A 25,171-nucleotide genomic window follows, 5' to 3' on the forward strand; every position below is an offset into this window, starting at 1 on the left:
GGACTCCTAATTTCTTGTGTCCAAAGGAGGCAGGCTCAGCTACGAAAGGAAGACAAAGATGGGCCCTCTGCTCTTCAGCATCTTCCCCGATAAGCAGCCGCTGCTCTGTGGGGCCTGAGAGCACTAAGTTGTAGCTCTCTGCTCGCCTCAGAATGGTGCCCTGAACTGGACTTGGACCTCCTTTTTATGGACCCTCTGCTTTCCAGGTGCAACAGTCCTCACAGCTACACCAGGTTGAGGCTGATTGTGTCCAAAGGATGTCTTCATCATCTTCCTTCCTGGGTGGGGGCATCTGCCCACCACAGTCCCCCCACAGGCTGAATCTGGAGCAGCAGAACTTCATGCAGAGCTGAAGGAGCAAGAGCAGAAGGGGGATCTTCCTAAATGAGACACAGGAGGGATCGGGGACAAAAAAATATCCCTCAGAGAAGAAATTTACCAGAACTGGGACCTGCAGGTGCTCTCCAATTCTGGAACTCATGACCCTGAAGGAGTAGAAAAAGCTACAGCAGAGAGCAAGATAAAACATGGAGAAGGGCTACAAGCCTGGATCTCCATCTCCTATTCCCTCTATATGTGATACGTCTCATGGAATTGGAGACAGAGAACAGGGATGCTGCTTCACTGTACTTTCCCCTTGCTGCTCAAAGTGTTGGGGAAGGTCAGGCAGAAGAAAACAACTGTGATCTAGGTGTGTCTATGGCTGAACCTCGAACTGAGTCCTCCCATGGCTGCTTTCCGAGATCATCTAAAGGACTGGTGTTATACACCAGTGTATAAGTTCATCACACAGGGTTACCAACCCTCCCAGTTACGGCAGGAGTCTCCCAGAATGGGGCTTGATATGGACTACTGGGGTACGTCTAGACTACAGGCTTCTGTTGACAGAAGTTTTGTCGACAGATACTGTCGACAAAACTTCTGTCGACAAAGAGCGTCTAGACTACATTGAGTTCTGTCGACAAAGAAAGCTGCTTTGTCGACATGGTAGTGTAGACGCAAAGGACAGTTTACATGCAATAACACCTTCTGTCGACAGAAACTCTGTTGACAGAAGGCGTTATGCCTCGTAAAATGAGGTTTACCAGCGTCAACAAAACTGCTGAGTTCTGTCGACGTTATGTCGACAGAACTCAGCGGTAGTGTGGACGCAGGTATAGTTTTGTCGACAAAAGTCCACTTTTGTCGACAAAACTCTGTAGTCTAGACACACCCCTGAAGCCTATCTGGTAGATTTTTTTGACTGCTAAAAGGCTGGAGGTGGAGCAGGGATAAGGCAGGCAGGCTACCTGCTTGCCCTGGCCGTGTGATGCTCTTGGTAGTAGCCAGTACATCTCTGAGAGATAGGAGAATCTCTGCAGGTGACTGTCACTCTGAGCGCTCACTCCACAGCTGCCATTGGCCAGGAATGTTGAAATGCATCCAATGGGAGCTGCGGGGGTGGTGTGTGCATGGAGCCATGTCCCCCCTCCAGGACATACCAGCCATTTCCAGGAGCAGTGCAGGGACAGGGACAGGCAGGTAGCCTGCCTTAGGTCTGCTGCACTGCCAATTGAGAGCTGCCTGAGATAAGTGCCACCCAGCCAGAGCCCATATCCCAACCCCCAACCCCAGAGCTCCCTCCCAGAGACCACACCCTCTGCTGCACCCCAACCCCTTCCCCAGAGCCTGCTCCCTGAATTTCCTCCTGCAAATTCTGAACCCCTTGACATCAGCTCAGAGCCCACACCTCCACTTGTACCCCAATTCCCTGCCCTAGCCTGGTGAAAGTGAATGAGGATGGAGGAAAGCAAGTGACTGAGGCAGGGAGGTAGGAGTGATTGGGGTGGGGCTCATGGAAAGGATGGGGTTTGGAGCAGGGGCGGGACAACAGTGTTTGGGGTTGTGTGATTTGGAAGTCGGCAACCCTACTAGCAGATCTGTTTTCTTAAAGACTGTTTCTGCACTGAGATGACAGACTGGTGAGCAGCAGAAAATTTTCTGCTTTGATATTTTGTATATGGAAGTTATTTTTGGCCTGATGTGGAACCCTAAGCATTATTCCCTGTCTTGCTTATAGCAGAATGTTTTGGCCTTCTTTCTGTTGGATTCAAAAATGAATTGAAAGAACAGTTAAGCTTTTAATCAAATGCTTCATCAGAAGGATTTGATCCTCATTTTACATGTTCTGATGGGTGGCCCCATTTAATCCTTATGGACAATTCTTTTGATTTCTTTCCTTTTAACACTCAAATGTGTGAATTGAGTGCTCATCATCTTTCTTTCATATCTTCAGTTGGTTTTGGAAAGATTTTTTTTTTTTTTTTTTAGCATTCTCTAGAATTCATTCCCATAGGCTATGTCTATACTTGTAGGGTTTTTGCTCAGAAGCAAACTACAGGGTTTTTGCGCAAAACCCCACAGGAGCATCCACACCTCAAGTGTGTTTTTGCACACAAAAAAATAAAAAAATAAAAATACAGTAAATCAACAGGACAGAGGGCTTTTGCCGGTAGAGTTATTTCTCTCCCCATGAAGAATAACTTCTTGCGCAAAAAGGTGTGTGTAGACGCTCAATAGGGGTGTCTGTGAATGGCCATCAGAACTTTCTTGCGCAAGAGTGTCCATGAAGTGTGGACGCTCTCTTGCACAAAAGCGCATCGCTTTTGCAATGCACTTTTGAGGTGTGGATGCGCTTTTGTGCAAGAAGTTTTTGCGGAAGATCTCCTCTGCAAAAATCTACTTCTGCAAAAACCTTGCAGTTTAGACAAAGCCACAGTGAATAGTGAATTCCACCTAAAGAAACCCATTGGCCTCATCTCTGTTGAAACCACATGTACCTCCTGAGTCAAGAAGAAATGCCTTTCTTGGGTGTTACGACTTGAGAACATATCCGTGACTGTCTGTCTGTCTCATGCTTTTATTTTCTAAACCCAAGAAACTGTTTCTTTGGGAGTTGCACCAAGGACAAGGCTCCAGTTAAAGTCAACAAGCAGGACCAATGCTGTATTCTGAGTGTAGAAGCATGTCATTCTAGTGTTTTTAGTGGTGTTAGTATTTGCTATATTTACTTTCTGACCCTTAAGGCACTGTCATAAGATGGAAAAGAGAGAGATTTGACAAGGTAAAATTACTTGCAGATAATTCTGTTCATCATAGTCTCATTTTCTCCTCTTCTGAATTCCACTCTTCGTCCCACTGTGCGGTATGCCGCTGTGTGCTTGTTTTATTATTTATCTAGCATACTGTTTCTTCCACTGGAGGCAAAAGCCTAGCTGAGGTGTTTATGGCCATTGGAAAGATTTCAGAATGTGTTGCCTCTTTGCTTCCCAATAGATGGCATCATAACATTGCCTATCCTGTAATCCACTAGTGAAAAAATGGGAGAATAGACGATAATAAACAGATTAGCCAGAAAGTTATTTTCCTGTCTCCTTTGATAGTTCCCCAGATAATATGAAAACCTCTTTGTTTTAATGAAAAATATTTGCCATATAGATGGGGTTTTTTTTTACTTATCACAGTGAAGAAAAAAGTCTGTTATTTTAGTGTTTTATAATTCCTGTGTTTTTTAACTGAAAGCCTTTTGCTAATCAGAAGAGACACACACACACACACGTGCATACCATCTGATAGTGAAATTTTTCAGCTGAAACATTTTTGGAAAAAAAATTACATTTGGCAATATATGTCTCAAATGCATGTAGTTTTCATGCATGTCAAAGAGAAGACACAAACAAAATTCTAAAACTTGTAATTGTTGGCTTTGATGTGTTTGAATAAAAAAATAAGAAGTAAGTTTTTGGGTTCTTTTTCAATAGCCTTCATCTTTATTTTTAAAAAATCATAAAAGTGATGGTAGGGGGAAAACTCTACCCTGTAATACAATATTACAACTCAGGTCAAATGAAGCATTTTCAGTCAATGTGCAGAGCTCTACATAATCTACACATTGTGTATTAAGTTCTCTTCTCTTCTGCTGGATGGATGTTGGTTGCTGGGAAGGGAGAACTTTCTCCAGTTCTAGCCATTAATACCACATTTACCACTTAGAAGTGGGGGAGAGGAGGGTTTATGTTGAAGTCTGAATTCTTTACTTAGTTTTTATAGTGGTTCATTTTGTATCTCTCTTTATGTAGCAATCAAAACATATTTTCACTATTTTAAAAAAATAAAAATCTGGCAGTACCGATAATGTAAGTGTGATTTCTGTAAAACGGTGACAGATTTTTATAATTATGCCTCAATGAAGAAAATAGAATTTGATGGTGCTACTGAGTAGTATCATTAGGTTTTCTTTTTTAGGGATATTTAAAATTACAACTGTAGAGAGAATTTGTGTATTTCCGAGAACTATTATTATGGAATTCTTCTCTCAGTAATTTTGAGGAGAGAATTTGCAGTCTTCTGGGATGGTTTTAGGATCTAGTGAAATGGGACTTCTGAGAGGAGAAAAGAAGGAAGTTTCATCCTCCAGTGTATTTTGTTTAGTTCAATAGAATTTAGGGCCCATTTCTTCAAATCTTGCGATATAATTTGTAGTGGAATACACTAATACATACAGGTAGACAGTTGCAGAATTTAGCCATTAGAGGACAGTTTGTTTCATTTCTCATCAACATATTATAGTTAAACATGTATCCACTTAATGAAATAGTGGAACAAACATAGACAATTTTCAGTTGCAAATATAAATATATTTATTGACCAATAAACAAAGACATACAAAAAATGTTGACATAGAAAGTACAGTAGAAATAACTACTTCTTGGGGGATTCTGCATGCCTGCAGAAAATGCCCCCCTCACTTCCGACCCCCCACCCAGTTCCTCAGATGAGTGGAGAAAAAATGGGGAACCTACCAATTTAAGAAAGAAAGAAAAAGAAGGGAGAGAGGGAGAAAAAAAATCTATAAATATATCTGTCAATTGTAGTGCCTGTCTTGAGCAAAGACATGAGTTTTTGGATGGGCCATTATATTCAACATCCAGATGACATCAGAAGCTAAGTATGGGACACTTACATCCCACTCAATTAGTCTAATTAGCACTGACACTACAATTGACAGGGTTTTTTTCCTTCCCCCTCTCTCTTCCTTTTTTAATGTCTTAAATTGAGAGGTTTCCCTTTATTTCTCCACTCACCTGAGGAAGTGGGTTTTGCCCACTAAAGCTCATGATACACTATATATAGTGTATTTCAAAGGTGCTACAGGACTACTCATGGGGGCTTTTTTTAACACAGTATGATCTGGGCTTATATAAAGGGAGACAGCTAAAATACTAGACCATCAATTTGATTTTATTAACCTGTCGTTATTCAGTAGTGATATCGGCCTGTGACTCCATTCCCTCTGGGGAATCTGGCATTGGCCACTGCTGGAAGACAAAAAACTGGGCTAGGTGGACCTTTGGTCTGACCCAGTATGGCCGTTGTTATGTTCTTACGGTCTTTTCCAACATTAGGGAAAACAGCATATCAGAAAAAGAAAAAGTCCCACACCAGATAAATAATTCAAAAATATGGGAGTTTATTGTAAATTGATTTTCTGTAACCAGTTATGTACCCAGCAGATAGAGAACAAATAAATATTAGACAATTGGTTACTACTTGTCCAGTAGAGAAAGTACATTCTCTTGCAAAAACAAACAAAAAACTCCAAAAGCAGCATACCTATCAAATATTTTTAAGAATAATTGTTGATAGAAATGCCTTATTTGATAAATATGCATAATCAGAAGTTTCTTCACAGTTTGATAAAACCACCAGAAACAAAATGTCCAAGGTAATATAAAACAGTTTCACTCTGGAATATGGTAACTGTTTGTGATAGAGACATCTGATTATTGTATTCATGTAGAACATTTCTTTAAACAAAAGCTCAGTGTTACAATGATTATCATTTTGTCTCTAATATTTACATAGTGATGATTTGTAAACCTCTTAACACTTCCTAAATAAAATTCAGTGCTTCTGGTAAGGTAGTTCAGAAGAGAACTTGTAAGAGTCAGATGTTTTCCTGCATAACATTCCCAGAGGATACTCTATATAGAATTTTCCAAAACTGAAAGCCCCCTTTCTGAAATGTAGCTGCTGACATTTGTCACCTCTAAATAGAGTTTCAGTCTTCTATACATTAGAGAGCCTAATGGCTTTTGTGCACAACTCCTTGCTGCAGAGTGCATGGGCATAAGTTGCAGAGTGCACTAAATTGGCACTGTGTTAATGCTAAGTAACCCTTTAGTTTGTGCTAGAGTGGACTGCAGGGGGCAGTTACAACACAATTTAATGTGTACTGCAGCTCACACCCCCATAGTCCCTATCAGGGGGCTGTGCAGACGAGCTGTGATATGCTGTGCCTTTAAAATATGTATTTTTAGGCCAGGATTGCCAGGGATCTGGTTTGATCAAAAAGGGACCCTTCAGGCCATTAAAATTCCAACCAGCTGTGCAGCAGGGCTAAGGCAGGTTTGCTGCTTGCCCTGGCTTAGCATGACTCCTGGAAACAGCCAGTGTCTCCCTGCAGTCCCTAGGCACAGGACAATCAAGGAGGCTCCGTGCACTGTCCCCATACCTGGCACCAGTTCCACAGCTCCCTTTGGCCAGGATCTGCGGCATAAGTGAATGTGGGCAGCATATGGATTCCCTGGCCCCCATGCCTTAGGAGCCAAAAATACCAGCTACGTCAGTGAGCCGCTAGGACAGGCAGGGAACCTGCTTTAGCCCCCACCTGAGGTAAGTGCTGCTGGCTGGAGCCCGCCCCGAAGCCCCGGTTCCACACTCAACCCACCTCCCCCAGTTCAGAACCCTCTCCTTCACCCTAATGCCCTCACAGAGCCTGTATTCCACCTTAGCCCTAAGCCTTCTCCTGTACTCTAACTCCTTCCCAAAACTGCACCCCAAACCCTCTCTCACACCCAAGCCCCAACATGGAGCCTGCACCCCAGCCCTAGCTCCTAGCCACCTTCGGCACCCAAACTCCTTCCTGAAGCCCCAATTCTGAGCTTTCTCCTGTACTCCCATCCTGAAGCCCACATTCCTATCCAGAACCCACACCCCCTCCCGCATCCCAGCCCTCTGCCCCAGCCCTGAGCCCGCTCCTGCATGCTGAACCCCTTGGCTTCAACCCGGAGCCCCCTCCTACACTTCCTACCCAGACTCACCCCTGCCTCTGCCCAGTGAAAGTGAGTGAGGATGGGGGAGGGGAGAGCAAGCCATAGAGGGAGGGGGGAATGGAGTGAGTGGGGGTGGGGCCTCAGAGAAGGTGTGAGGTGGTGGGGGCTCAGGGCAATGGCAGGGCAGAGCTGTTTGGTTTTGTGTTACTAGAAAGTTGGCAACCCTACTTTAGGCATGTTTCTTCCTTTCACTCACCAGTTGACCTATACTGAACCTTGGAACTTTTCCAATTATGCTTAAAAGAAAGCCAGATGTGGTTTTTCTGTCACTCTATTAGCCCTGTGGAAAATGCAAAACAAAATAGAATTAAAACCTCAGACATGCTATCCCTAATTCTCATTCTAGAACTGGCCCATGAGTCATGTTTCTTTTCACTAAATTGTATTTGTAGCTCCACTAAATTAATGAAAGACTAAACCATTCCTGTGAATTGTTTTCTCAAGTGATGGATGCACATAAGCTGGAGAAGTACAAATAGGTAGCAAGTGTTTTTTGGACAATTGTATCCTTTCCATCTGTATCAGGCTCCAGTTGTTCTATTTCACAATTAGGGGCTGGCGAGCTGTTATCTTTTACTGCTAATTTAGTACTGCTGGGGAATCTTGACTGAACGAGACCCTAAGGGCATCAGTAATGCTGGGAGGGGCTGGGTGGGTCTTTCAGTGTCTGAGTTCCCTTTGATAAACCAAAAGAGACTGACTTAATCCCCACAAGCTTGCAGTGCGCTAGTCCATATTAATTTTAGCTGCTGCTGCTGAATAAAGGTCAAGTGTGTGAAAATGGGTCTGCTCTCCTCTGTAGTGCCTACTAGAACCATATCTTCATCCAAACAAACAACAATTTTCATTGCTTCCCTGCTACTTTCATAACCTCTTTGTCCCTTTATATTGCTTATAACAAGAGATAAAAATATATTTGAGATAACAGGGAGCTCATGGGACAAGCCTGCCTCACTTTTGATCATATCCTAATAGCTTCCCCCTGTTCTTCATTCAAAGAGGGGAAGATAGATTACCTGCTTGCATAATAACTTGAAAAAAAATAACCTGGCTCACTGAAATATATAATATTCTGCAAAAAGCATCTACAGCTAGTCCATGTTAACCATTATTGAAAGCCTTAACTAGTTTAGTGCAGCAGCACAATTTTCTGTCTTTCCTCTAACTTCAGAACTCTTTATGAAGCTGCAAAGCATGTCACATAGTTAAATGGCTTTAGGTCTCTTCCAGAAGTTTTCTTGATAATAATCTGTAGCTCTCTAACCTTCGATGTATTAGTTTTTCCTGGAGGTAGGCCAAACCAGCTGTTCATCTTGGCCACCATCAGGACAAGTGGCTTCCTCCCTGTATCTAGAACAGGCATGTCCAAAGTCCGGCCCGTGTTCCGGTTTAATTTCAGGTAATTTGGCAATATCTATCTTTTATGGCCCCCAACGAATCCATATGTATTGAGATGAATACATTGTAAAATCTCAGTTAATGTCAGTTGGTCTAAATCAGTTATAAATATATTTGGACACAACATGTATACTTGGTGTTATGTTCCTGTTCATATTTTTTGAACTTAAAAGTTGACAGACAACCTTTATTACCAATAATATGTAATGTACTTTACAATGTTCCTGACATATATTTCAGCTTCTTGGATTTTTTTTTCATCTGGCCTTCAGATATGAAAGGCAGAGTGATTTAACACCTGTTTAGATTTGTCATCCATGTGACGAAATGAAAAGTATGCTGTTTGCAATAAACTTTGCATAAAATAGTTAATTTGCATTTAATTTTAATGGTTCAAAGAATGTCAGGCAAAATGGTCGGCCCTCACGCATGTTCACGTCATCAAATCTGGCCCTCTTTGAAAAAAGTTTGGACACCCCTGATCTAGAAGATGCTGCTTCTATTTCTGCTGAAGACCGTCTGCATACTCTGAAAGACATCATCACTTCATCATAATCAGGAGTGCTTGAAATATATTTAAATGAAAGTTTAGGTTTACGTATTTAAGATCTAGGGCCAAAGACACTTTCCTATTGTATATGGGTATGTCTACACAGCAAAGTTATTTCGAAATAACAGCTGTTATTTCAAAATAACTTTCTTAGCATCTAGACAGCCAAACTGCTATTGCAAAATTAAATCAAAATAGCAGAGTGCTTATTTTGAATTTGGTAAACCTCATTCCACGAGGAATAGCGCCAAATTCGAAATAGCTAAATCGAAATAAGCGCTGTGTAGATGCTTACTTTGAAATAGGGAGCCTCCAGCCCCACCACTGCCCTTCCCCAGGAGCAACCCCCCCTGCAATCCTGGCCACTGTGGGCAGTCCGTAGTGCGTCTGGGACAGAAGAAACCCTCCCGGGGAGGGGACTTGCACCACATCCCCCTCCTTTTCCCTGGGGCAGCCCATCCCCTCCTTAACCGCCCCGCCCATCCCCCGGGCACAGTGGCCGGAGACTGCCATACCTTCATGAGCACTGCTCTGACCGTGGATCGCTGAACTGGTTCCCCACGGATCGCTAGCTATCTGGCATGGAGAGCTTCCATAGAGCGATGGCCATACGGTTGTGGAGGGGAATGGCGGGCCTCATGCGTGTGGCCTCATGCGTGTGTCGCTGCAGAGCAGGAGCGAGCCACTCACAGAGCTCGAGGAAGGTGTCCTTCTTCATCCCGAAGTTCTGGGTCCATTGTTAGTCCTTCCAGGATGATGTGGTTCCACCAGTCGCTGCTGGTGTCCAGACGTCAGATGTGGTGGGTTATGCTGGTATCCGGGGGCTGCTGCTGCTCCTCCTCGTTCCCCAGGAGGGTCCAGAAGAGGGTCGGGCTGCCGCAGATGTTTCCAGGTAGTCTCCAGTAATTGCTGCTAGGCTTGCAGCAAGACATCCAAAATGAGCACCAGAGTGCCCAGGGGCAGCTCTGGCTCCATGGCACCGAGTGCTGTGGTGTCCCAAGTCAAGGCAACGAAAGCAGGCGGAGACAAAAATGCTTTGCTGTCCCTCAGTGAGGCAGGCAAGCAAGCAGGAAAAGCTGAGAACCGGCTGTCCAGGGGGGTCCCTTTAAGCACAAGCTTCAGATAGCCTCAGGCAGCAGCCACACAAAGTAACTACTGACCTGATGCCCTGCTGGAACCAGTTTCAGCTGGCCTTAAATGCAATTCAGCATCCAATCAGTGTGGACGCGCTATTTCGAAATAGCAAAACACTATTTTGAAATGCATTTTGTGTGTAGATGCGTTATTTCGAAATATCTTATTTTGAATTAACTATTTTGAAATAAGATATTTAGAAATAACGCTGTAGTGTAGACATACCCTATGCTATTTAATCCAACTCTCTCCGGAGTAGATATGAAGTCCAGAAAGGAGCAAGAAAGCCCGAATTGCCCAGTGCAATTAAGCAGAGCACATGGGATCATGCTTTGAACATCTGTCTTATCTCATCTTTGCAAATCAGAACTCCAGTGAGAGCACCTCAGTAATCCTGAGTTCTGACTTCATCATTATCTTCCCAAGTCTCCCATTGATGTGCTCTGATACCTTCAATTATTTTACTGTAAATTGAGAATCATAGTTGCCTCCCTCCCAAGACCATATTTATTGTTCACAAGATGCCTAGAGATTTTTGGAAAAGAGCTGTAAGTACAAAGTATTGTAAAGTGGTGGTGTTTTGCATATCTTGTTGATTACCCAGTTTTAGATTGCTAATATATAATGCAAATTCTTTGATTAGATCTGGCAGTGCGGAGGAAGTCTTGAGATCCACCCCTGTTCTCATGTAGGCCACGTTTTCCCAAAACAAGCTCCCTACTCGCGGGCCAAGGCCCTGGCTAACAGTGTGCGTGCCGCAGAAGTTTGGATGGACGAATACAAAGAGCTTTATTACCACCGAAATCCACATGCACGTTTGGTGAGTTTGATACCTGTTGTGCTAAGCACTGAACTTGTATTTCTTTGAATTGAATAGGAAAAGTATTTATTATGGGTTTTGTTGTTTGTTGTTAGTAGATAAATTCAAGTGTTTTGCAAAGTCATGTCTTTCACTGACATAAAATGAACGTTGTCTACAGGGTTAATTTTTAATATATCTTGAAAAACTGGAGAAATTCCATAGGACTGGAAGAAAGCAATAGTTGTGCCAGTATTTAAAAAGGGTAAGCTTCATGCCCCTGGTGATGACAGGCTGGTTAACTTGACCTTGATGTGTATTGGAATAGTGCTCTCATTACAGGATAGAAATACAGTTAGTATTACCACTCTTTTCATGGAAAACAGGTCTTATGTAATCAACTTGGCAATGTTCTATAGCAAGATAAGTCTGGTTGATGAGCGTAACTCTGTTCTGTGCAGTGGTGTTCTCGGCAAGTTGTTCCCAGGATATTAGACCAGGTGGGTGAGGTAATATCTTTTATTGGACCAACTTCTGTGGGTGAAAGAGAAAAGCTTTTGCGGTAAACAGAGCTGTTTCTCTCACTAAAGAAGCCGGTCCAATAAAAGATTTTACCTCACACATCTTGTCTCTCTGAAAGTAATTGTTAACATGAGCAATTTGTTTTTTGTAAGTTTAATTTAATACTATAGAATTTTCTGATTTTAAAGTATTAACATGGTACAAAATTAATCTGACACATTAGTTTGATTAAAAATAAATCTCAATGTAATTGTTAATGGGGAATCATAAATCTCAATGTAATTGTTAATGGGGAATCATAAAGCAGTGAATGCTGCTTGAAGAGTTGCAGTGCCTTTTTTTCCCCAAAAAAACCCAACTGTAGCTATTTTTTAGTTGTATTTTAGGAATAATGTGGAAAAAAGTATAAAATCATTGTTGCTAAAAGTTGGCAGGTAACACACAGATTGGCAGGAGGGTTAATCATGAGGACAGGTCATTGATATATAATGATCTGATCACTTTATAGGCTGGACGTAGATAAGCAATACGCATTTTGATACAATCATGAGATCATACATCCAGGAACATCTGTTGTATTCTTATAGCGTGGTACCTCTCCTGGAAAGCAGTGTCTCTGAAAGATCATTGTAGGGAGATTTGACAGTGATGCTCTGGCAAAAAGAGTTAGCAGCGTCCTTGAATTTATAAATGAAAATATAAGGTAGGAATAGCGAGATTGTGACACATCAGTGATTAGCACTAGTAAGACAATTCCTTGACTATTATGTCCATTTCTGACATCTACATTTTTTTTAAAAGGATGGTGAAAAATTGCAGAGGGATGTGAGAATTGATGGAAAAAAGGATACAGAGTCTGGAAAGTATTCTTTACAATGAAAGATTTAAGGAGCTCAATTTATTTTGCTTGTCAAAGACAAGGTTATATTATCACTATAAGTATCTATACAAACAGAAAATATTTAACATTGCGGAAGTAGGGGAAAGGTGATTAATTTAGATGTCTTTCTAAATAAGATGCTTTAGATCAGTGGTTCCCAACTGCCAGCCTGTGGACCGGTACCAGGTTGCAAACTGCTAGCTGCCAGGCCGTGGCACACTGCAGCTCAGTGGGTTGCTCGCTAGGACCCAGCAGCAGCAGGCAGAGACTTTGGGAGCCAGGGCTGGGCTTGGCCCCCACAGCAGGAAGCAACTCACAGCCGCTGCTGGCAGTGTCTATGGAGCAAGGCTCCGGGCCTGATCCCTGAGTCCCAGCAGGGGCTGCTGCTGGGCTCCCAGAGCCCATGCTGCAGCTGTGAGGGGGAATCTCCAGGAGGGTCAATCCCACTGCTCCCCAGGAGCCTCTCAGAGGGCATCACCCCTAGCCTGGCCAGGACCCTGTCTGGTCCAGCCCATGCTACAGAGCGGGCAGTGCTTGGTGGTCAGGTAAGAGAGAATTCCCCTCCCCTTTTCTCCCTCCCCTGGGAAAGGGGCCCCCAGTCTTCCGGGGGAGAGTTTGGCCCTGGGCTGCTGGCAGCGGAGCTGGCTGCAATCCCTGCCCAGGGACAAGGGAAGCTGCTGGCATCTCCCAATGTGTGCAGGGCCGGGGGAGCCAGCCCTGGAGGGGGCTGAAGAGGGGCAGGGCAGATAACAGGGAGTCAAGGGGGAACAGGGATGTGTGAGGTGGATGCAGGAGACACTGAAGTTAGGTTGGGGGAATTCAGGGGAGACTTATGGGGCAGATGGGAGCAGGGATGCAATGGAGGGAATCTGAGGAGGGGTCACAGGGAAGGAAAGGGGGGATGTGGGGAGAGGGCTGAGAGAGGCTGTGGAAGCAAGAGCAGCCTGGCTGGGGAAGGGAGAGACACAGGGCAGGCGTTGTACAGGAGGAGAGGGGGAGATACAATGGCCGCTTCCGCAGCCCATCGGGAATGGGGGGGAAGGCACAGGTAACTGGGGGTAGCACTTGGCGGCACCAGCGCCCCTCCCTCTGCAGGCACTAGTTGCCCCTGGGGGAGGGGCTGTCCCACCTAGCAGCCATTGGGGAATTCTTTCTGCAAAATTTTGTTTAGTGTTGCAGATCTCTACGAACTCTGATCCGTTACAGTGATGTGAATTGTGTGGTACAGATGCGAGGTAAAATAACACGTGGTCTTTTAAAATTAATTACCATAATGAATATGCCAATAAAATGTTAGCGACCCACCAAAAGTTTATGATGGGTTTGCTGGACCGTGGTGTAAAACAGGTTGGGAACCTACTGCTTTAGAGCCGTGTAAAGGGCTCACCCTCTCCTCTCAAGCGGGCCCCTTCTGTTCACAAGCTTCCCACTCCAGGGACTGGCTCTGCGAGTGGAGGGTATCCCAGGTTCCCTTTCTTCTGGTTCACTTAGGACTGGGCTTCTTTCCTGCCCCCTTGAGTAGCTACTGGGGTTGGAGGGGCCTAGGCCTTCTCAGTCCAGGTACCTATAAATAGCAGTTGTCCGCTAATTGTCAGTCCTTGCTATTCCACTGCTCCGGCTCCCTAGGCCACTTCCCCAAGAATCTGCTCCCTCCTTGCCCTCTCTCAGGGTTTTCTCAAAGTCCTTGCAGCACAGAAGTCACCCATTAAAATGTTGTGTTAGAACACGAGATTGACGAAACAGGGCTGTGTATAGTTTTTCTGTATCTGTTGGAGAGGGAATTGAATGCCTTCCAGAGTGTGGGAATGTTTCTGATGGCATCATGTATGATGGGGAGGTGGCAATAAGTGCCGGTGAATTTCCTTTTATGTTTTTAATTTTATAATTTTAAAGTGCTGGGTGGCTGCAGAAGGTTGTGCTGAATATTTAACTCACTAAATGAAGTGTTTATGTTAATTTTGTAGAGGGTCTTTTTCAGTTGGATTGCTGTTTAGGCTGAGGACTTTGCTTTTTGTTTTCCCCAAGATTGTACCCACTGAATTGTGGTTCCCATGACAATGAGATGCAACACATGGCTCCTGGATCCTGATACAAGATGTTCCTTACTGTGCCTGCCGTTGGTAGTTTGAGAGCTCTCTGAAGTGATGGGGTAAAGAGGCATTCCAGGAGGAAGGGGGATTTCCAAGGGATCAGTACTGAGGACATAGACCCAGTGGAGGGCATAGTCATGCAATAGGAAATAGTGGGCTTTGCTGGGGAGAAAAGGGGGACACTGGGTGACGAGGCTCTCACTTGTGCCCAATCCCAAGTGATAGCCATTAGGAATTTGGGAACAGTTATATCTGAGCTCATAACAGCCATGTTTCTTTTCAAGTTGGACATAAAACACTTCACAAAATCCTACTGGCATTTTAAAGTAATCTTAATCAAAACACAGTTTGGGCGGAAGTTAAGTACTCCCACTGAAATGAAAACTTTGGGAGAATCTTAACTATGGATAGTGCTGTGGCTCCATTCATATTAACATCACATTGTTCTGTCTATCTTTTAGTCTGTCTGTATCTGGGATCTCCCTCCCATTTAGCAGTGGTGACAGGAAGGTGGTCATGATCCTTGACACCTTTGTGCTACTTTCCTGGGAGTCTCAAACTCTAGGATGACTCCTCACATTGTAAACTGCCCAGAGAGAAAAGCATTCAGAGTAAGCCATTGCTAATCAGAGAAATATTCAGCAAAGGAAAAGTCACACACATTAAGGAAAATGGTTGCATCTTGTCTTATCTCAGACAAGTGGTTCAGAACTTTTCCACATGATGCCAACAAACCTGAGTATGGATAGGAAGGAGCTGGTAAGTAGAGTGCCTCTTTCTTCTCAAAAAATAGTGAAGAGATACTCATTTATGGGCTTACCTTTTAGTACAGTTCTCAACTTTTACAGCCTTATCAAATACATTTGGGGTACGTCTACACAGTAGTGTGTACCTCGAGATAAACTACACAATTCGTACTGCACAAATTGTGTAGCTTATTTCAAAATAGCTTATTTCAAAATTTGGCACTGTCTACACAACACTAATTTTGAAATAAATCGTTATTCTGGCATCTTCCTTAATCCTCTTGCAAGGAGGTTTTCAAGAAGCTGGAATAAGATGCCTGTTATTTCAAATCTATTTTGTTAAGATGTGCACAACACTGTTTCGGGATAATGGACGTTATTCCAAAATAGCTCTGCTGTGTGGATGTATCCTTAGTTTGCTTTTTTATGTTGTTTGTTTTTCAGTCTCCTGGCACCAAACTGGAATTGAATGATATGTCAGGATGGCTTGGAATGTAGTGTACGTATAGGGCACTTAAGGTTAATGCATTTGCCCCATGCATCCAGGACTGAAGAAATTTTTCTAGCAGTGTCTGTCTGGTCTGTGTATGTGCCCCTGTTGTTCTTGTGCTCTGCATCGAAATTATACAAGGGGCTGCCCTTCTCACCACTTGTGGTTTCAGATGGAGCTTCATTGTTCATGCTTACTACTTCAACTTTTTCCTGTAACAGTTTACCCTAACTAACAATACTAAATAGTCTCAAAGGAGTAGCTGTGTTAGTCTGTAACTTTAAAAACAACAAGTAGTCGAGTAGTCCTGTAATGAATATGAGAGCGAGAGAGAGAGAGAGAGAGAAAATAAATAAATAAATAAATAAATAAATAGTGGGAAAAACCCACTTCTTCAGATGAGATGATCTTGAGCCAAGGTAGATACTTGGGTTCTATCTCCTCAGATTTTGGGATCCTCGTTTGGATTGGAGAGGGATTCCTATATTTACCCACAATAGCCACATTCTTCAAAAGTAGTGGGGAAAGTTCCCCAGGAAAGGATTCCTGGCTTCAAAAACTTCATCAACTGCCATAAACCGTTCCTGATCAGACTGCCATGATACCAGTGTGTACTCACTAGAGGAAACCCACATCCCACCCAAGTGCAGTATCTGCAAGTCATCTCCAAGAAGAATAAAACAGCTGAGGAAGCCTCATAAGCCTCCCAGACTGTCTTATTTCTGGAAAGGATGGAAGGAGAGTCTAGAAGCTTACTTTGGTTAAGAAAAGGGCAGAAGAAAAGGAACATGGCCATAACCTCTGGGAAACATGGGAATGGCAAATGAGGTTGTACTCTCAGATGAAGAACCTTTGGGCTATGGAAGAAGCAGTGGATTTTTGAAGACACCTTTGAAGAAATGATGTGAATTCTATTTGAACCAGTAGCAAGTCGAAAGTTTGAGTGATAGCTTTCTTATCAAATTTAAGGTTCCATTATTAATCTTAATTTTCTTTTATTGAATTTACTATTTAACAAGGTATAGTGTTAAAAGGCAACCTTAACTGAACATTTCCAAAGTTTTTATCACATTTAAGTTTAATGATGTCTTTAGAGAAGATTTTACAAATGGATGGTGAGAATAATTTAGCACTCAACTTAAATTAATGCACTGTTGTTGAGACTTTAATACCCAGTCAAAAGCCCTTAACTGTGAATTTGCTACTATGTTCTCAATTTAAACTGATTTAAAAAAAGATCAGTTTGCACTGTTTGAAAGAATTGTTGTTGTTAAAATATTAGCAAACTTAATAATAATGAAACCAAATCCAAGGGTCCAGCAATGGCAGCTTTTCATGTTATTTCATTGTAGGAGCCTTATGGAGATGTGACAGAAAGAAGGCTGCTTCGAGAGAAGCTTAAATGTAAAGATTTCAAGTGGTTCTTGGAGAATATTTACCCTGAACTTCATGTACCTGAAGACAGAGCTGGCTTCTATGGAATGGTAGGCAACTTGCTTCACTGATGTCTGGAATGTGTCTCCCTGGGTTGTTCTTTTCTCCCTTTTATTTGTGACATATGGAAGGTAAAGTGGTATCTGGCATTTTTATTCCGGAAAAACGTTGATTTGGTAGAATTTAAAGAGACTTGGAAGACACTAAAATTGGGTAGGTATTAGAAATTTAAGTAAAATAGCACTGTTAAGACCAAAAACTACCATAAATTGCAGCTCAAAAATAAGTCATATCTAGGATTTTGGGGTCAGGGAATATAGCTTTCAAAATTTCTTGAAAATAGGAATAAAATGCTTTTAAACATATGAAAATAGGAATAAAATGCTTTTAAACATATGAGCACAAGCTTAGATTAGAATAATAGTCAGGAAATAAAGCTATTCTTTTTCTATTAATTTTTTTTTAATTTTATTTTAATTTGAAGCAATAAAAAGCATGCACACACCAATCAGCTGAGCATGCTGTTAATTATCAGTAATACACATCTCAGTTAGCATCATACCTTCTAACAATTAGCAGTTCTTAATGTAAAAAATGTTAATATTCCAGAATATCACTAGCATCTGGGTTTTTGAACTTCCCTTGAAAGGGCTCCAAGGCATGCTATCAAGACTGTCAAGTCTGAACTGTTCCAGAGCAGGTTTAGGAAGGTAATCCAGACCCTTGGGGTCCTTATAGAGAATGCTCAGCCAGCTGTCCCCTCTGTTATGTCAAGCATGAACACCTCCAGTGATCACAACTCTGGTGCTCTGTCATGGGAAACAGCGGACAGTAGCCTCCTTCAGGGTACGTCTACACTACAGCGCTAGTTCGAACTAAGTTAGTTCGAATTAGTTAATTCGAACTAAGCTAGTTCGAACTAACGCATCTAGAACTAAAAACTAGTTCGAACTAGCGTTTTGCTAGTTCGAACTAGTAAGTCCACATTGAGTGGACTCTGAACAGGGCTTAATGATGGCCGGAAGCAGTGCCGGCAGGGCATAAAAGGAGGACTTAGAGCATGGAGATGCTGTCTCAGGCTAGCCGAGGGCTGCGCTTAAAGGGTCCCGACCCCCACCCCGGACACACAGTTCTAAGGGGTGCCCCGCTTGCAAAGAAGTTCTGGCTTGGAGTGCCCTGAGTGCCCACACTGGGCACATCACACCACTCGGCCATCAGCCCGGCTGCACTTGCCGCAGGCTGCCATCTGGGGAGAGGGAGTAATTGGGGGGCTGCAGGAGAGCTTCCACCCCCAGAAGCCCGCAGAGCCAGCCCAGTCCTCCCCATCGGGGGCTCGTACCCCATTCCTCCCTCACCTCCTTCCACTTGCCCTTCCCTAGCCCCCCTTCTTATTGATGTACAAAATAAAGATAACGTTTCTTCCAACATTGACTCTGTCTTTATTGAACAAAACTGGGGGAGACTGGGAAAAGGAGGTGGGAGAGGGGAAGAGAAAGGCTGGGAGAGGGGAGGGCAACTAACATGATCAGGGGTTGGGAACAGGTCCCAGATGAAGAGAGGCTACAGAGACTGGGACTGTTCAGCTTAGAAAAGAGGAGACGGAGGGGGGACAGGATAGAGGTCTCTAAAAGCAGGGGTTGGGTGGAGAGGGTGCATTCAGAAAAGTTCTTCCTGAGTTCCCATAAAGAAGGACTAGAGGACACCAAAGGAAAGGAATGGGTAGCAGGCTTGAAACTAGTAAGAGAAAGTTGTTGTTCTTGACAAAGCAAATAGTTAACCTGTGGAACTCCTTGCTGCAGGAGGCTGTGAAGGCTAGAACTAGAACAGAGTTGAAAGGGAAGTGAGATAAAGTGATGGAGGTTGGGTCCATGGAGTCCTATTAGCCAGAGGGTAGGAGTGGTATCCCTGCCCAAAGTTTGTGGAAGGCTGGAGAGGGATGGCACGAGACAAATGGCTTGGTCATTGTCTTCGGTCCATCCCCTCCAGGGTCCCTAGGGTTGGCCGCTGTTGGCAGACAGGCTACTGGGCTAGATGGACCTTTGGTCTGACCCAGTACGGCCATTGTAAGCTCAGGGCTCAGTGTCGGGGGTCTCAGTGGACCCCCTTGATTTTCATGCACACCTGGTCCTGGGTGGCCAGGCTGGCAGCTCTCCTGCCCTAGACGGCCACTTTCCTGTGCCTAGTGCGGAGATCGTGGACGAGGTCCACGATGTCCGCACTAGCCCAGGAAGGTGCCCGCCTCTTGCGGTCCAGGGCAAGCTCCTGGGAGCCGCCAGCCTGGTCCCGGCAAGAGGGGGTGGGCTGGGGGGCATCGGGTGGGTGGCTCTGTGCCGTGCCAGGTGCAGGGTCTGCTAGCTGGGTGCTGGCAGGCTTGCACCTGGCACGGGCACCGTAGCCAGCCCGTGCCCCTTTAAGGGGTCCGGGGCCGGGAGGGGGGCATAGAGTTTCCCTGGTGTTGGCCAGAGTGGCCACCAGGGAAACCTGGGGAGGGCTAGCCTCCCACTAGTTCGAACTAAAGGGCTACACAGCCCTTAGTTCGAACTAGCTAGTTCGAACTAGGCGTTAGTCCTCGTAAAATGAGGTTTACCTAGTTCGAACTAAGCGCTCCGCTAGTTCGATTCAAATTCGAACTAGCGGAGCGCTAGTGTAGCGCATAGGAAAGTTAGTTCGAACTAACGTCCGTTAGTTCGAACTAACTTTCTAGTGTAGACATACCCACAGATAGTCTGGTCCCAGACCTTTGGGGATTTCATATGTCAAAACTAATACTTGAAAATTTATCCAGCAGTTAATCATTGACCGGTGCAGATCCCTGAGCATAGGTGTCATGTGCTATCTAAGACACTCAGGGTACATTTATACTGAAAAAACAAACAAAGAAAAAAACCCAACATCCCTGCAGTGGCAAGTCTCAGAATCCAGATCAACTGACTCAGACTCTTAGGGCTTAGTGTAGACAGTCCCACTCATCCCAAATAAAGGAGTGAGTCTTAGAGTCCAGACTGCAACCCACGCAAGAATGTCTGTAGTGTTATTTTAGCTGGTTGGTTGGTTGGTTGGTTTTTTGGGAAGGATCGGGGTGCGGGGTTCGGTGAAAATTTACTCTCACTTGGACAGCCACCTTCTGCCTAAGTCTCCTCATTTACTCCTCTAACAGACTGATTCCATATTGAACAAAAAAGGGATAAGTAAGAACCTTACAGTACCCCATATGAAAGTGCACTTGGAATTGATTGGCAATTGTCCAATAGAGTCCTTTGGAACCTTTAAGCAAAATAAGCACAGTTGATATCAAAATCCTTGAGACAGTAACTGTTAAATCCTTTACCTCCAGTCTTTAAGAGTCTGTACTACCACTAGCGCGACACACTCCCCCTCCGGGATGAGCCGCCAGCAGAGCAGCGCCACCCTTGCCGTCACGGGTAGACCCGGTACATCCCTCCTGACCTTCCACCCCCCTTCCCTGAGTCCCCCTTAAAGTTCCTTAAATATTACCCATCCAACAGTAATGAATCCTGGCAAGTTACAAACTTTCTGTAGGTGCCTTACATGTTATCCTTTAGGGATAAATATCCTGTAATGTGTGATTAGTATAATGAGTTTATCAGATCTGAGATGAGAGAGATTTGCAAAGAAAAGGGGACCATTTGCCCAGTGGTCTCTGTGTCACAGGTATCCTTCAGAAAATGCCAATCAAAGATTTGCAGAGCTGATGCTTGCTGCTTAGTCCATACGTTTGCCCAGCATTACTTTTGATCTCATCTTGAGGTCTGATGTCCTGTTCAGAAAAGCAGATTTCCAGTCATTCTTTAGGTAAGAGAGCTAGCTGCTTCTGTCCTACCTCCTTGAGATTTATCACTGTGTTTGAATTTCCCAGATGTAGAGTTCTAAAGTGATAAAACCCAAAGGCAACCAAAAGGTTATTCATCTATAAATTAAGCTCTTGATTGTTAATATAGATACAGACAAGAAACCCCATCCTCCATCTCCAGTTCTTTGATATCTGTTAGGCTTCGAGGAAGTGGAAAGACACAGCGAATGGTTTTAAGAAGGGGATTTTCAAAAGCAGGAGGTGTTGAAAGTCTAACTTTTCTTCAAGTGACAATGAGCCAATGTTGAGCCCTTTTTGAAAATTCCACCCTGCCTTCCTGTCACAAATGTTCCCTAATATTTCACGATATTGTAGTTTAAACAATTGTAGTTTATTGCCTATCTGCAACCTCCAAAGAGAATGGTGACTAATTGTGGTTACAGAACACACAGCATGGGAGACAAAAATGTACATAGGCAAAGAAACAATTGGAAATCCTGTCTGGACATAATTAATGGCAACTTTTATGAGGCAAAAGTAACACTTTAGGAGAACAAATATTTTCTTTTTTTTATTTTTTTTAATGCAGCACTCTGCTAAAATATTAAGGTAAGTCACTGACAAATTTAAAATTCCATACTAAAATTTTCTGTTTAAACTTTACTTTATTTTGTGCATGATTTAGCCTTGTTTGATACATGTTGGGAAAACATATTAGGAGAGATCACATGAACAAACAGATACTGTTATGGCACTATTTTTGTCAACAGAAATCAAACTGTCTCATGTCAGTTAATAGGAAAAGACCATGTTTTCACAAACGCTCTTTCATCTCTTCCAGCTTTGGAACAAAAGACTGGTGAATTCATGCATAAATGGTTTCAGGAACAGATTTTCACACCTTTGTTTTTCTATCTGGAGTTTATGGGTAAAATATCTGCAAGTGCACCGTACATCATTTAGGTGCCTTGTACCCAAGGTTCTTAGATCTCGAAAAGGCCTAATTTAAGGCTGTAAAATGACATTGGAAAATGCTTGAGTTCACAGAATAAGAGATCTAGGTATAGTCTGGCTGAAATACTGCCCCTACATGTTAGAGGTCTGTCTTCACAACAAAAGATACAAAGATGAAATGACACAATGGTGGAGTACAAACACTATATACAGTAAAACTCCATTAGTCCGGCATCCAATGCTCCGGGACTCCTGATGGTCCGGCATCATCAGGAACCCGGAAGTGCTGGAGCAGCCGGACAGGCTTCCCCCATTCAGCTGCTGCTGAAACTGACCAGCAGCTGAATCGGAGAAGCCGGAAGCAGAGCAGCTGGGGTGCTGCCGGGTTGGTCTGGTAGCGCTGCCCCTCGGGGCTGCGGGACCAACCCAGCAGCACCCCAGCTGCTCAGCCCCAGGCGTCCCCAAGTCAGCCGCCGCTGAAACAGATCAGCGGCTGATTCCAGGAAGCCCGGGGCAGGGCAGCTCTGCCCCGGGCTTCCTGGAATCAGCCGCTGATCTGTTTCAGCAGCGGTTGAATCGGGGACCCCTGGGGCAGAGCAGCTGGGGTCCTGCTGGGTTGGTCCCGCAGCGCCGTCCTTTGGCGCTGCAGGATCAACCCGGCGGGACTCCAGCTGCTCTGCCCCAGGCGTCCCCAAGAGCAGCTGGGGTGCTGCCGGGTTGGTCCTGCAGCCCCGAGGGGCAGCGCTACGGGACCAACCGGGCAGTACCCCAGCTGCTCTGTCCCAGGCGTCTGAAACTGACCAGCAGCTGCTGAATCAGGGATTCCTGGGAAGCCTGACTATCGTAAGGGGGGCTATGAGGGGTCTGGGGTGGCATCCCCTCCCACCCCACTCCAGACCCCTCATAGCCCCCCCATCTGATAATCCGGCACCCCTTGGGTCCTAAAGGTGCCGGATTGTCGGAAGTTTACTGTACAAAGTTGCTCTGAATTGAAATTTGAGGTAATTAGGCATCTTTTATACAGTTTTTTTTATTTGAGTTTACATTTTTAGAACCCTGTTTAAATTTTCCTCTCCTTTATTTCTGCTTTGTTAATATTACACAGAATACCAAGAGTTATATGTGAATGCAGTAATTTGCAGTTTACTTATGCACACATACAAAATAGTGTCGTGCCTAAAAGTCTATAATATTGTAGAAAACAGATGGCTAACTTAAACTGAGAAATAATCATTGTGATGTTTAATGGAATATAGGCAGAAAGATATTATGCTGGTCAGATGCTAGTGGAGCATTCTTGTGGAAAGTCTATGCTACAGGACAAAGTCGAATTAAGCTACACAGCTTCAGCTACGTTAATTGCATAGCTGAAGTAGAAATGGCTTAATTCAGCTTTTGGTGCTGACTACACATCAGGAAGTCAAAAGAAGAGCACTATTCCTTTGTGTTCCCTTACTCCTCATGAAATGAGGGTTACAGAAAAATAACAGGCTTGCTGTGTAGACCCACACTCTGTTATTTCTAAATAAACCTGCAGTGTAGACAGAGCCTGAGTAACTTCTTTGCTTGGATCAGTCAGCTGGGGAATGACAGCTAGGGTGAATATTTGACTCAGTTGATCTTCCCATTGAAATAAACAGCCAGTGTGGCAACGCAATAGATTTCTGAGTATATTGATGAGTAGTATGTCCAACTGTGAAGTCAATTATTGAGAGCATGGTCTTATTTATGATTTTAGTTACTTGAAAAAATTATCATTTGTAATTTAGCATATCTCTAATGTGATATTCCTTTATATCAAATATTATAAATACTGGGAATGTAATTTGTATAATTATTTCAAGCTTTGCTCAGTTTTACTTTTCTGTGTTTGTATGTAGCCCCTTTACTAGTGTTAAATGTAAATGAAATATTTTCTATAATTTACAAAAGGGATAGAATAGTTTCTAATGCAACTGCCTTCAAATCAAGCCACTCTACCATAAAAAGGCAGCTAGGGAGACTACCTTTAGCTCTGGACAGCACCACTAAACTGCGAGGTATGGACAGCTTCTCAGAGATCTATCAGAACTCAAAAGCATGCTTATTGTTTAGTCACCATGTTGATTCATGGTGTTATTGCACTCACCGGGATGCTGAGAAACATCTGGAAAATGGTGTATGAGGAGTGTTATTGCAGCAAAAAGTATTGCAGTCCAATGGATATAAAATGTGAAAAGAGGAGATTGGATTATAAATAAAAGTAGAGGAAAACAAAAATAAAGAAAAATATTTGTAGAATACCTTGTTTTACAGTGATTTGTCCTAAATTCTTCATATCTATTCATTCTCTGCACTCAAACTGTAGATATAATTATCACTTAGTACTTGAGAAGAAGCTGAATTACACCTTCAGTAGTGATAGAGAAAATAGCCCTGCCTGACTATTTTTTTGTATGTGACATAGTAGGATTCAGGTAAAAGAGGTTTTTATCTTCAATGTTTATTTACAGAACTTGTTTTGTTTCAAGTAAATTAACATTTCTTTAAGTGGTAAATATGGAACTAAGCAAAGCATATATACATTTTTTAATTATTATTATGCCCTAGTTCACCACATTTTCAAGTAACTTTTGTTTATCTTGGATATTTTAGTAACTGGAAGTCCATATTGATTTGCCCATGGAATATTTTAAATTAAACAATAATGTAAATGTCGTGCAAGGTGTCAGCAGCAGTAAGAAAGGCTGGGTGCAATGTGATGACTACTCATCCCTATAAAAATAAATAATAATTTGGTTTAAGTCGCCATTACATTGTATCCAGTTTCAGATTTTAGGAACTTTAAATCGTAAACTCTAGTTGTCTTGACAGGGTTTTTCTCCACTCTGAAAGAACACGAGAGTCCTTTTATTTTGAGAAATGAAATGCAATTCTATTTAAAAAAACTAAGAAGTTAAATGAACCAAAATAGAAAAAGAATATGGCGGTTTGGCAGTGTTCCCTGAGCTCAGTGTTTAATTGCCTAGTTTTCTGGGGGCCCAAATTACTGTTCAGACACAGTCCCCGCTTACCTAAACCTGACTCAAGTGTTCAGTTAGATTATGTGGCAGTCCACATGAGGGCCTCCAATATACCTCTGCCATGCAAGGCCTAATCTGCACAAGTTAGCAATACCAGGTCTGCCCCAATCCAGTCCTCCAGAGTTGCTGCTACCAGTCTGCTGCTGC

The 25,171-nt window shown here is 43.4% G+C and overlaps 1 protein-coding gene across 1 annotated transcript in view; it reads left to right on the forward strand.

Annotated features, from left to right (window-relative positions):
- GALNT12 (polypeptide N-acetylgalactosaminyltransferase 12) overlaps positions 1-25,171 on the forward strand; it is a 76,744-nt gene that overhangs the window by 32,864 nt on the left and 18,709 nt on the right. The window contains exons 6-7 of the mRNA XM_006137085.3: positions 10,880-11,056; positions 17,116-17,247. Of these exons, the coding sequence (XP_006137147.3) occupies positions 10,880-11,056; positions 17,116-17,247 (309 nt within the window). The remainder of the gene's footprint in view (positions 1-10,879; positions 11,057-17,115; positions 17,248-25,171) is intronic.

The sequence above is a fragment of the Pelodiscus sinensis genome, chromosome 2, assembly GCF_052426305.1.
Source record: "Pelodiscus sinensis isolate ZL-2025 chromosome 2, ASM5242630v1, whole genome shotgun sequence".
NCBI classification, from domain to species: Eukaryota; Metazoa; Chordata; order Testudines; family Trionychidae; genus Pelodiscus; species Pelodiscus sinensis.